The 13681-nt window shown below is 44.6% G+C and overlaps 1 protein-coding gene across 1 annotated transcript in view; it reads left to right on the top strand.

Annotated features, from left to right (window-relative positions):
- Nucleotides 1–13681, top strand: part of ADAMTS17 (ADAM metallopeptidase with thrombospondin type 1 motif 17) — a 168872-nt gene that overhangs the window by 91692 nt on the left and 63499 nt on the right. The window contains exons 11-14 of the mRNA XM_027688787.1: nucleotides 3400–3501; nucleotides 4772–4917; nucleotides 9102–9268; nucleotides 10950–11077. Coding sequence (XP_027544588.1) covers nucleotides 3400–3501; nucleotides 4772–4917; nucleotides 9102–9268; nucleotides 10950–11077 — 543 coding nt within the window. The remainder of the gene's footprint in view (nucleotides 1–3399; nucleotides 3502–4771; nucleotides 4918–9101; nucleotides 9269–10949; nucleotides 11078–13681) is intronic.

The following is a 13681-nucleotide window of genomic DNA, read 5'->3' as shown; positions in this document are numbered from 1 at the left end:
GATGCCATTGTCACCCCTCTAATTGGAAGGTCATTCATCTGCCCAGCAGATCTCTTCCAGCTTGGGAGTTTCCAGATCATGACCTCCCTCAGGACTGGTTTTTAACAGCTGTGCAGACAAGTTTTCCTATCTCCCAGGAGTTTCTGAGAGATCTTTCTAAAAATTTCATTTTATTTCAATTTCTAAATTTTATTTTCTCTCTGTATAAAATTCCTGAAGGGTTCGGTTGAAAAAGCATTTTATTTTATTTTGAACAAGTAATTTTAAATTTTTATTGAAATACTACTTTTCAGCAGCCATCTCGCTTTTTTAAAAAAAATTTTATTTTGCTCTTGGAAATATTTCAGACTGGGAGCTGATCCAAAGATGACCTTTCCCCACAGACAGATTCAACAAATCAATATTTTTCCAGTGCAAAATATCTATCATTGGAAAATCCTCACTGGCACTTTTTGAATGCTTTGCAGGCACAGACCTGCCATCTGAAAGCTGCTTGCTGAGTGTAGAATTAGCAGTAATACAGTCCTTTTGATGGCTTCTTCTGTATCAGTGTAAGCTCTGAACTGCCACTCACATACAACAACTTCCTTTCAAGTGCTGCCATTTCTCCCTTGGATATTTCCCCACAAAGTTGGCTGTTTAACCATTAAAAAGTCACTCACTGCGACTGGTTCCCTGTAGCTCTGTTTAATGGGGAGTTTTGTTTGGGTTTCTATTGTAGCCGAGGAGGATACACGATCTCTTTTGAAATGAGCTATTAACATGATAAAACATCTTGGGAACACACAATAGCAGAGCTGATGGTTTAATCTTTGCTGGGGTATCTGAGAGCTCGATTAAATGCAGGGGACTGCACTAACGAGGGCTGAAGCTTTGTAGTGGTGTGGCACCAGAACACAGAGCTTTTTCTGTAACTGTTTCCTGAAATATGCTTTGCATTTAGGATTCTGAATCAAACACAGGGATGCTATAAAAATCCAATGTTTTCCATACCTCGAAGATGGGAAGTTTCAGAAAGGTTGGTGTTGCTGAGAGATATGATTCCTTTTTTTTCCCTATAATTCTGTGTGTGTATACATAGAAATATATATAAGCACACACACATATATATTTATATATATCCACAAATACACACATGTATCCATAGTCTGGGCCCAGTATCCCTCTGTATCCATAGTCTGGGCCCAGTCCTGGAGTTCTGCAGGTACAGACACACTTTTTGGGGTGGTCTCTGCCCATTGCATCCCCACACCATGGCTCATACCTGGGAAATGTCAGCTGGCTTTCTCACCTTCCATGTTTCCGTGGGCTCTGGAGGAGTTCTGCATGCTAACTAAAACTGTACAAAAAGCTGCTTCGTTTTTATGACTTTTGTTTCCATCACCACCCCCTTCCTCCTCCCGGTTTTACATCAAAGAGGGGAATTTAACCCTAATTTACACACAGTTTATGATCCAGGGACTTGAAGCTGAAGCTTAACAAACACTGGCCTTGCCTAATGCACAACTATTTAGCAATGGTGCTCATATGTGTCCAGGACAACTTTAGGGATGTAGGGAATTCCATTACATCTTGAGCCAGGGTGTCTTTCTGAGAGAAAACAGAAGCAGAGGGTTTCCTTCTGGGGGCAGGATTTTTGTCTGGGTCATTCAAGAGATCAGACTGGAGTGTTTCTCCTCACATTCTGCTCTGATGTTTTGTGATTTTATGAAAGAGAGGAACTGAAGCTTGGAAAAGTGGAAATACTTGCTGCCTGCATCCTTGATCTCCAGAGCTTCCCATCATTTTACACACCAACATTCCCCAGCCACAGTTTGGAAGGAGACCTTGCTGGTGGTGTTTTCACACTGTGGTTTGTTGCCCAGATTAGTGTTCTTTCTGTAGAACTTTTGGGCACTTAATTGATGTACTTTTGGATTTTAGTCCTCTCCAGAAGGCAGGGTCCTCCAGAATCTGGGAGTTCTGGTGTGGAGCAAAGGATTTCTCAGTAAGCTCTGAAATCTCTGCCTTGTCAATGCTTCTGCCTCGCTGTACCTATCCATAAAACTGTGTGATGTCCTTATGGGCTAATTGGTGCTTAAGTGCTTTCAGAACTGTGGGTAAACCACTAATTAGTCACACTCATTTAGTCAAAATTACTAAAGCCTGATATTTTCCCATATGCTCTGTTAGTTCAGGGAAAATGTCTTGGAAATTCACTGATTTAGGCTTCCCTGGTGTATTTACTGGTTTTTGTTTGTTTGTGTGACGTTTACTTTCTGTGTTGTGATTCATACAGATGTCGCTGAATTGTGCCGTCTGCTTCCAGATTTTGGGTTTAAATAGTGCAAAATCCTCTTTCCAGAAAGAAATGTGGAAATAAATCAGGATGCAGATACTGCTGGGATAACTGCTTTGTTTCAGTATGTTCTACATCATCACTGGGACTGGGATTTATCTCGTCTGCACCCTCTCTTGTACAGATCTATTTTATGTAGACATGATCAGTTTTATATAGACATACCAACATGCCTGTACACAAAACACACACATACCCCCACAGTCTCTTACATTACATTGGGAAAGAACCATAAGGTTGAAGTGTGTTGACTCAACTATTTAATGAGGTGCAATAAATCTTGACAAGACCAGCTGGCACTGGAGTGAGGCTTCTCATCTTTTTACCATTACATTGAAATGTGAACAATAGTGGAAAGAAATGTAACTCTTCTTTTTCTTTTTTTTCTTTTTTTTTCTTTTGGTACTCAGCTATGTAGCACTGTGCTGAAATCATCCACTTCCATGGAATGCAAAGCACGGTGGATGCTGTGGAAAATGTTAACGATGCAAAGGCCCCTTTTGCTGGTTCTTTTTCTCAAATTCTGAGAACGTGTTGATCTGGCAGATCACAGAGCTGTGGTCAGCACTGACATCCCTGCACACACGCTGCCTCCTCCTCTGCTGCACAGCACACCATGACATCCTTTCCTCTTTCTCATTGCCCCTTCCCTCAAAGTGCAGCACCACCCAGGTGCAGCAGGGCTGGCTGTGTTACTTGAGTATCTTCTTTAAAAAATAGGACTAATTAAGCATCTTGAACATCTAAGCACTTGGCGTGGTTCCAAGGCACCCAACTTGGCCTTTTTTAAGGAATCAGATTTACTCTTGTGAAAAGAAATCTGTTTGAAAAACACACTTCTTGTTTTGGGTGGGTTCCTGTCAGTGGCATCCATCAAACTCTTTCATGTTTTCAGCCCCACCACTTAATGCCAATTGAGCCTTAAAAAATAATTGCCCCCAAACCAACTGGATGCCTCTGGATTCACTTGAGAAAGTCTGCCTGAGCTTTGAAGTGTATCCCATAATGATAGCTGACATCTCCAAAAGGAATAACTGCCCCCCCTTGCTTTGTGATTGCAGCATTTGATGTGTGCTGGGCTCTGGTGCCTGGTGGAAGGAGATACCTCCTGTAAAACCAAGCTGGACCCCCCTCTGGATGGCACCGAGTGTGGCGCAGACAAGGTAATCAAACTGCTCAGCAGCACTTCTTGCTTTCCAGCATCAGGAATAATGTTTCCAAGATGTTCTGGATTTACCATAAACCTGTATTTCCGACTGATTCCGTTACAGAAACTGCTCAATTAACAGCTGGATTGGGTTAAGTCTTCCTGATTTTATATTAAGTGTATTTCAGTAGCTTCTGGAGGCTTCAGTGGTGAAGTTGTTGTGGTCAGGGCACTCTACAAACTGCAGGAGAAGCCCAGGGCTCGCTGCTGAGGGCACTCCCTGCTGTCACCTCTGCTCAGTGCTGCTGGTGGGGTTTCCTCAGTGAGGTGTTTTTCAGTGTGAGCTGAGCTAGTTCTGTTCTGGGCTGTATTTGAGGTAGAAAGTGTGCAGAGCGTTTGGGGAGTGGAGGATGATGGGGAAAGAAAAAGAGGCTACTTAAAAACCTTATAGTTTCTAATAGTAGCTCAAAATGTTTGAGCTCAAATTCAGTGATGTTCCATTATTTCAGAGGTATAATTTGCTGTATATATTTTGGAACTTGACTGGTTTGGTAACTGTCACCCACCACTTAACTGGTTTTGTACTCTAATATTTTTTGTATATTGTATGGTTGGGGAGGTAAGAAGGGGTAAAATTAAAAAGCCTGTTGCTGAAATCAAAGGTTAAAGAACTTTGCTTGCAAATAAACAATGAAAAGAAAAGCTGCCTCCTGGAAAGCATGACAAGGAAACTGAGACAAAAGGTTTTTAGATCTGAGTTTTTGTAACTACAGGAGTCCTGGTGACTCTCTTAGCAGTGTCACATCCTGGCCAGGCCAAGTGTGCTGCTTGGTCAGGAGCCAGCACAACTTATTAGTATCAAAGGGGTTTGGGGCTTTAGCCAAGTTAGGTCCAAAATACTTCAATTATTTTGTACATCCTGGGAATAGTGCTGATGAAGGCATTGCTTTGGGGTATAATTTTTTGGACTGGGTTTCTATGAATAGTGGGGCTTTAAGTCTTAGCACTTAGGTAATAATCTGCTTTATAAAGCAAGGGGCTCAATTCTGTGATTATTTTTTTTAATGACAGAACTGCCTTCAGGGGTTTGTTGAGAGTGACACTTAAATTTCTGTGTTTCACCTCCTCCCTTTCTCCTTCTCCCACCTCCCTCTCACCTTGAACCTCTAGAAACTTAAACACGGGCTTGTTGTAACCCCTCAGACACGCTTTGAAGTCCACCTGAGCGGGAATGTTTGCAGGATCGGGGCTCCTTTCCAGCCTGTGCTAACACAGTTCCATTGCAGTGGTGCCGAGCTGGGGAGTGTGTCAGTAAAACCCCCATCCCTGAGCACGTGGACGGGGACTGGAGCGTGTGGAGCCAGTGGAGCATGTGCAGCCGGACCTGCGGCACCGGAGTGCGCTTCCGGCAGAGGAAATGCGACAACCCCCCGTAAGTCTGCACTTCATCAGGGTTCTTTCCACGTGTAGCACTTGGACAGTCCTTGCTGCAGGAGTGCAGGGAGGGAACAGGCAGCAGAGCTGTGCAAAGGCCGTGATTCCTCCTTCGCCAGCAGCAAAACCCAGGTCAGAGTCCTGGAGCGACTTGGAGTGAAGTGGGTTTTGTGGAAGTGGCTTGAAGGGTCACCACTGGAAGTGGCCCCGTTGCAGTGTTTCAAACATAGATAAAATCGAATTGAAAACATGTAGTTTGGCAGAAAAAGCAGTGCTGTGTTTCCTCTCCAGCACTGCAGTGAAGGAGGGGGGGCTGATCTGGATCTACAGATCAAACTGAGCCGATGTCTTAAGAGATCAGCTCTGCAGGGAGTGCTGGCTCTGGGCTTGAGAAGCAGAAGAGTGGCTGACACTGGTCATCACAGTGTCCCAGAGCTGTGTTTGTAAAGCACCTTGAGTTATTCTGTATGTCAGGAAGTGCTGCATAAGAAAAGGAAAGTTTTCATACACACAGAGTGCCATGGGTGCTGTCTAGCTCTTGAACAGTGACTACAAATAATCCTGTGCTCTCTGCTTGGCTTTTTTCTAATTCCGGAGAAAATGGAAGTGTTGTTATCTGCTGTGTGTTGTCCTTCATCCCTCAGGTCAGCTGAGGCCCATCTGGAAGTCTCTTTCTCATATGGGAGGCCTGAACAGGTTACCATGGTGCCATTTAACTGCCCACCCTGTTTGTGTGCATTGTAACTTCTCCCAGTCTTGGGAGCAGCCCTCCAAGTGCTGTACCTCTAATTTTATTCAGATTTTAAGTTTTCCTCCTCAGAAAAATCACAGGAAGCTTTGCTTTTTAAATTGGGGCTGAAAATCTGGCTAACAACACAGTCCCTTTGAAGGCATGCCTGGATGATGGATGGGCTCACACTGGCTGCTGTTGACCTGTATTCATGTGAAAGGGATATTTTTGTTTATTCCTCTCCTTATATAACACTGAGCTGCAGTTGAATGTCTGTAATGTCCAGGTTTGATTTTTACCAGCTGATTTTCCTGAACAAGGATGTGAACTGGTTCCTTTGCTGTCAGCTACAGTGCTGACCAAACCTTAATGCATTCATCATCGTTCCTTCAATCACAGGAAATGATCCCTCCAGCACTGCACACTGATTTTAAAATTCTCTTGCTCATATACATTCTTGGCTGGGGATACACACGTGATCTTTTGCTTCAGATTCCTGGCATCAGCCCACTCCTGCAGCTGGTTTACTCACTGTCCAAAAACATTGGCTAAGGGATTTATCTTTTATTTTATATATATTTGGTCTTGGGATATTTTTTTTTTAACAGGAATCTTTACTCCTGCCAGCTGACTCTTAAGCCTGTGGGACTATCAGTATTTTTCAACCAGTTGCTTCACTGTTTGATTTGGTTTTTCCTCTCAGTAATTTCTTTGAGCATTGACATGCATTGCCTCCACATGGTTGTAAGGAGTGTGTCATGAGCCAGTGTGCACGTGCAGCCTCTGGAGTTGTGCTGCCTCTTGCTCTTGTCTGGGCTTTGGACTCTTGCTGTGCAGGGGGACTGAAGAGAAAACCACTGGCTGAAAGAGAACGTCTAAATGAGGTCTCCACGCCTTCTTCAGTCCCCTCCTGTCATGTAAAAGGGTCACAGCAGTATATATGGGCTTTGATTTCTTCAGTTCCATTAGTGGGTGGATTCTCTTGGCATAAATCCAGTGGAAGGTGGCTGTGAAGTTGTCTACCAGGAGATCTCACACAGTCACTGTTTGAGGCGTGTGCCAAGGTGGGCTGGAATTACTCTGTTTATTGGGAATCCCAGGCAGTGCTTGAGCTCACAGTACACAGGGCTTGGGACATGGCATTACAGAGATCCTTCCCTTCGGATTCTTTTCCAATGCCCAAACTCTTGGCCTCAGCATTTGGAAAGGTGGAAGGGACAAAAGGATGAAGCCACAAAAATGAAGTGGAGCAGGAAGAGAAAGGTGTAGGAAGAAGTGCTTGGTAATTGTCTGTGGGAGACCAGAGAGTCTGTTGCTGTTCCTCTTGCATGATGAAACCTTCAGGATCCTTTTTCAAAGCCTGTGATACCAAAATACTATTCCAGAGGTCAGTTACATAAAAATAAAAAATTCTATATTTGCAGCCCAGACAGAGCATGGCAGAGGTGTGTGCTGACCAATTCTCTGACAGCCTGACCCATGTCTGTTTATCTGCTTGTCCTGAACCCCTTGAATAAATCCTGTGTATTCTTCTATTGTTTTACAAGGGTTAGTCTAGTAGAAAGCAGCAGCGTGCTACCAAAAAATATGATGCTGTTGGACAGAGGGGAGCTGAGCTGAGAAGGTCTAGTTGGGTATAGTTTTCTTTGTAGGGTTACTGGGAGTAGAAACTTGCCCTGGATCTTTAGGATGCTCTGTTGTTTTGTGGCTGATGAGTGCATCCAAGTCTTCAAATTTGGGAGAAATTTCATTGGGGGAGGCAGCTCATTTTACTCCTTAATTAGAAAGGGAAGACAGGTCAGGCAGAGCAGAGGAGCACTGGACAAAAGGCCTGGAGTTCCTGCAGCTCCCACTGTCTGGGAATGGTGGGTGCTCCATAAGTGCCTCTCCTGATGGATTTAGCTGCTACTTTAGTATTGCCAGTGACCATATTGCCAACAATGAGATTCCAGTCTGCACTGGCAAACTCATGGGAAGTCCCTCATGAATTAATGGCATCTGAAGATAAAAACCAAAGCAGCTGCTGATGTAAATAGATGTCCTGCTGTGTCTCCTGCTCCATGGCCATCAGCTTGATCCTCTGCTTTTGAGAGAGTGCTCTGTTACTCTTTGGGTGTTCTGACTGCTCCCTTTTGTTGTTGTGTTTTCCCTGTGCCTGTACCCACAAACATGCTCAGTCACCTACATCCAGTGGCTCCATCTCCTCTGCTGTAGCCAGAGCCGAAACCAAAGTCTGTGTGTCTGGTGTGTCCACGTGAGTGCAGGGTCCGTGTGGGAAGGAGCGTGTGTTGTGCTCCCAGGCATCTGGACACGGTGTCTGTCCCACAGTCTGAGGCACAGACAATCCTCCCAGAAGGTTCTGCAGCACTCCCAGCACAGCTTCTGCCTCACACATGTCCATGGCAGTGGGAGGTGTCAGCAGAGCAAGCAGGTGATGTCCAGGCAGTGCTGGCGACTCTGTGATGTTCCAGTGTCACTGGAGATCAGCATTTCCATTAAAAAACACCCCAAACACTCGTTCTGGGATTAATGGAGCTACTGTAAAAATTTGATCTAGGCTGAAATTTGGCATTAAGCTTTTCTGTGAAGAATCACACATTTCTGTTGCACCAAATGCTGGATTCATCCAGTCCAGCACAGGTAGGAAATCAAAGGACCAGTCCTGTGGCCAGTGATACATGAACAGGGCAACTCCTGCTGTGACCACTGACACAAATAAATGATGTACAATGAGGGCCTTGCTTTCCAATTAGCTGAGTGATATAACCTGATGTTCATTGCTCTTCAGGGAGGGAGGGGGGAGAAGCTTTTGGAATGAAGTGCCTTACTGCTAAAAACTGGAATTTGGCTGGAGTTGCTTTTTATAGCCATCTGTTAAAGAAAAGTAAGAACATGACCTTATCCATCTTCACTGATTACAGCTGGGGAGAGATAGGTATGTGACAAATTCAGGAGAGTGTCAGCAAGTAGCTGAAGAAATTATCTGTTGGGATGACTGAGTCTTTTTTTTTGTTTGTTTGTGTATTGTTTTATTTTGCAAAGAAAATGCAGGCTATTGTTGAGAGTTTGAGTTTTCCTTCTTCTCTGGGGATTCATAAATAAGAACCAATAGGTTTTGCAGGTGCTTAATCCCGATGTTGGAGTAGTTGCCTTTCCTGCATGTTTAGAAAACAAATGTGTAAAATGGAGTGGTTTTCATGGGTGGAGATTATCTGCTGCACAGATTTTTTGGGGGGGTGCCCTGTTTATAGTGCAGGTTCTAGCTGCTTCTGTGTTATCTTAATTTCAAACTGCTGAAGACAACCTTAGATGACACATGCTGAGCAGACTTTGTTAAGAGTGTCTGAGGCAGAGGCAAAGCAATTAATGGGAGGAGAAAGGCGAAATATTCTGGGTTGCTGCCTCTACCTTGGATGTTTGGTGCTGACCCTGGTTTGTCTTTTCTGCCATAGCCCAGGGCCAGGTGGGAAGAACTGCCGTGGAGCCAGCGTGGAGCACACGGTGTGTGAGAACTTACCCTGCCCCAAAGGTGTGCCAAGCTTCAGGGACCAGCAGTGCCAGGCCCATGACAGGTACACCAACAAGAAGAAAAGCCTCCTGACAGCTGTCATCGTTGATGGTGAGTTTTTTTTCATCTTCCTCTGGAATTCTTTGCTGTTCTTTCACTGCAGCTTCTTGATTTTGTCTTCAGGGCTCCCATTTGTTGGTGAGAAGGTTAGAAAATGTCCCCCTAAGCTGCAGCTGAAAGACTTAAGTACAGTGAGTTGTTCTTGGTGCTGCCCTGCTGTTCTTTGAGCCTTCTTAACAGAGCTGTCAGTTCTTAGCTCCTCTTTCTGTAATGCTGGGAGAGAAGTGCCTTAATTTGATTCCCAGTTAGGGAACAGGCAGGTATTTGGGCATTTAAACATTAGAAACTTCAAGTTAGTTTGGAACTGAAAAAAGATGGGTTCCCTGGGACATTTTTGATATGTGTCAATTTTGGGCCTGTCAGCATGATTGCCTGTCCTACCTACATTCCTTTAATGCTTCTTGTGCTGGATCTTGCTGTTCTTCTGCTATTCAACCAGATTTTGGTGGGATATGAAATAATGTCCTTTCTGGAGGAGTAAACATCTTTCCCTGCACTCTGCTAAAAAGCACACCAGGTTGGTCTCACTTGGTCATCCCAAAGACATCCTTGCACAGGGGAGGGTGATGTTGACACCAGAAGACCAGACACTGGACAAGCCCTTCCCTGTGCCAGCACTGACAGATGAGCTCTGATGCCAGGACAAGAGCACAGGCAGCATTTCAGTTCCCACAGCAGACCCTCCAAGAGCACAATTCCTTCAGATGCCCCAGGAGACAGGCTGATTTTGCTTGTTGTTCCCCTCTGCCCCACTTCCTAAATAGTTTTGCTGGATGAATGCACAATACAGAGCTACTTCCTGGACTCATTTCAGTCACAGAAAACTCTCCCAGTTTTTTCCAGGGGTGAGCTGTTTCATTCCTTTCTCTATTTCCAGTCAGGAACTGTGGGCTGCTGAGGGTCTGTAGATTCTTCCTTGGATGAAGTCCATGAGTAGCAGAATCAGCTCCAGAGGAAAAACATTATATTGCCTAAATATCTGTTACTGAAACATATGGCAGAGGCAGTCAGCAAACCCTGACACTGCTGAATGCTGCCAGTTAATAATACAAATGTTTGAAAAGGCTTTTTTACTTAACTCCTTCTCTAGCTAAACATAATAGTAGCTTTTCCAAGTGATGTCTAAATATATGATTGTCATTAGTACGGGTGAAAGATACAACTTTTCTCTATTGATGTATTTCCAGTTATTTGGGGGTTCTTTAGTTGTTCTAGCAGCATAGTTTGCTGCCAGGAATGTTTGTAGGGCCACAAATACCAGTTTAAGAAAATAGTAGGTAATATGAGTGCAAGAATGCTTTAAATGTGGGTATATAGGTGTTCCTGCTGGCACACTGATGCAAGAAGTTGGTCTATCAGGAGGAGGAATGAACTGGAGAACTAGTTCTTCTAAAATCAGTGGCTGTAGCCCGAGACACACAGTCACTTGATCATTCTTCTCAGACTGTTGAAAGTGTATTGACTCAATGGTTTTCTGTACCTTAAAAGCCCAATCTCATCAGTGTAACCCTTTGAATTTTGATATTTGGAAGTGGGGAAATGCCAGGCCTGAATTGACAGGAACCTTCGAAGATGAGATACCCAAAGCCATTCATGCAGAGAATGCATCCCCATTGCCTCAGACACTTGTCTGTGCTGTTCCTAAAGGCAGTTGTTGTGTTTCTTTTCCCAGATAAGCCATGTGAGCTGTTCTGCTCTCCCCTGGGGAAGGATTCTCCCGTGCTGGTGACAGACAGAGTCCTGGATGGGACTCCCTGTGGGCCCTACGAGACCGACCTCTGTGTACATGGCAAGTGCCAGGTGGAGTAACCTTCTCTTGTTTTATTTCTAGTGTCAGGTACAGCCTGGGCAGCCTCTCTGGGGGGCTGTCTCTGAGGGGAGAGCACAACCCTGTTTTATCAGACCCACTACAAGTGCTCCACAGCCCTGTGTCTTGGGCTAAGAATTAAAATGCCCCAGTTATGATATTATTACTGAACAGCTGGGAATGTTCAGTGATCACATTTGCTTGTGTGTAGTCATCAAATGACTTGGGTGGGAAGGGACTTCTGTGAGGGGAGCAGATGGGAGTGGAAATCTTGGCCTGCTTAACTGCTCCTTTTTGGCTATTAGAGGAATCACTGAAAAAAACACTGGAGCTGCAAACTGGATTACAAATTGTCACTACCCTGTTACATGTGGTAGGTTGCCAGAACCGTGATACTTTTCAGGTCCACCTGGTTCCTGCCTGGAAACACTGAGGAAGCTTTTCAATACCAGTTGCCCCTTGTTTCTTGCAGCTGCTCGAGCCAGTAGCTTCCCCTCTGTGATTTTTGTTGACTGTTATTCTGTAATGCCAAGGTGAGTTACTTTAGGGGCCCATCAAAGCTGTTCAAAAGGCCTGTTGCTCTTGCAGTAATGAAAAGGGTCCCTTTCTCCCACAAAATTAGATTTAAAGCTCCACACTAGAGAATACAGGTTTGAAGAGCAGATCCTGCAGCCCTGAGCCCAGACAAAGCCAGGGGTTTTTGCCTCTCACTTGGGTCACATAAAGAGCAAACCAGACAGAATGTAGGGGAGGTTTCCTTCTGCTGTCCTGCAGATGGGACAATCAATGTCCCCTTGGTTGTCCTTGAATGGACTGGCCAAACCCTGAACATGCTTTTTCCTTCTGCCTCTGGTCAGACAAGTCAAGGATGGAAATGAAGAGGATTCTTCAGAGTCTTCAGATTTGGTTCTCTTTTCCTTAGAGTGAAGGTGTGATGACTGTAACCACTGCAATGATTATTTCTCTCTAAGTTACATACAGAACCAAAATTAGGTGTGGGAGATCTTTGTAATAAAACTCTCCTGTTTTGCTGGGCAGTGAGACTGTAACACAGCACACTGAATGCTTAGGGAGGGCATCTCTTAGAGCTGGTGTTACAGGTCCCTTGAAAATTTAATGGAGTTGTTAGACCCATACTAACTGGAGATTTAAGGTTTGGACAAGGAAAGGGAGAGAAGAAAATGTTTATTTAAAGATCATAAATGACAGGAAGTCATTCATGGGTGTTCCTAGTGATGTGTTGCAGTTGGGTTCAAGTCATTTGTCACAGACACTGTGACAGGGCAGACACTTGGTGGGTTTTCTCTCTCCTGATCATGTAACACATGTTCAGAGTTTGCTGCACACACAAGAGTGATGTGAAAGACAGTTCACTTGGCTACTGCAACCTTGTCAGTGCTGGATTAATCCTGGCAGTTCTTCTTCTAAGTTTCTCCTCATCTGGATTTGTATCTTGTGGTAGGAGTTCCTCTTTGTACAGGGCACACCAAATCTGGCCTTATTCTGATTTCTGTGAACAGGGACCAAGAGCTACCAATGTTTATTGCTTTGAGCCTTCCAGGCAGGGAGATGGATGAGCACAATATTCACCTGGGTGTAAGAGAGGCTTTGGGGGCATAAAGCAGCTTTACTTATAGCAAAGCAGCTTTACTTTTAGCAATATAGAGACGTGAAAAATCTTTGGATTGAATTCTGCACTGCTGCAGGAGACACTTCCCACTGTTTCCTGTCAAATGCTGCTGAAGAGACATTTTTAATTCAGTCTTTCTAATTTGAACAGCAAGAGTCTGGGAGCCAATACAAGTTTGATTCTTTATAATTCAAAGTGCTTTGCATAGAGCCAGGTTCATGAGGCATCCCAAGTTACTTAATTTTTCCCTGTTTTCAGCTGTATCTGAAAAAAACCCCATTAATAACCTTTTATAGTCGGGCCAGCTGTGCACCTCCAGCTGTGTGCCACTGACCATTCCTCTGGGCTGGCCAGCTTTACTGCTCCAGCAGTTCAGAGCAGCCACAAGTGGTAAATCAGACATTATGGCAGTGTCTGTTTGCTTCTTGCAGGGAGGAGCAGTAGCTCCCTCCAGATGAATTCCTTGATGAGCTCAGAGCCTTGGAGGTACCTCACGAGAAGCAAATTGCACCCTGAGTCGGGGGGCAACTGCCTGGGACTGTGCAGGGAGGTGCTGACAGCTCAGAACAGTCAGTCCATTTGCATCTGGCTGAGAAAGAATGCAGAATGATCAGCTGAAGCCGAGCAGATCTGAAAGCCTTGGGAACTCATTTATAACACTCCTCTGCCTTCCATGCAGTGCAGTGCTGAGATTTGCCATATGTGCCTGTGCACCCCACTTGCCACAGATCCCTGTCTCACCAGCTGCCTGTTAAACCAATTTAATTGACATATTCATTTAATTACTCTTCTCCTTATTTCTTTACCCAGCATAGACAAAGCCTGGCAACAAGCATCGCAGGGGGCCTGGAGAAGAGAATAAGTGCTGAAATCAGAGGGTGGTATTACTGTTATTTATTTTCTTATGTCATCCTTCCAGCTAAAGGCTCTTAAAGGCAGGAGTGACACATTGTCAGTGTAAGAGACA

The sequence above is a fragment of the Neopelma chrysocephalum genome, unplaced genomic scaffold (assembly GCF_003984885.1).
Source record: "Neopelma chrysocephalum unplaced genomic scaffold, ASM398488v2 Primary Assembly neopelma1_75, whole genome shotgun sequence".
In the NCBI taxonomy this organism is placed as follows: domain Eukaryota; kingdom Metazoa; phylum Chordata; class Aves; order Passeriformes; family Pipridae; genus Neopelma; species Neopelma chrysocephalum.
Note: the sequence above shows the minus strand (reverse complement) of the source record. Positions and strands in the feature narration are given on the sequence as shown.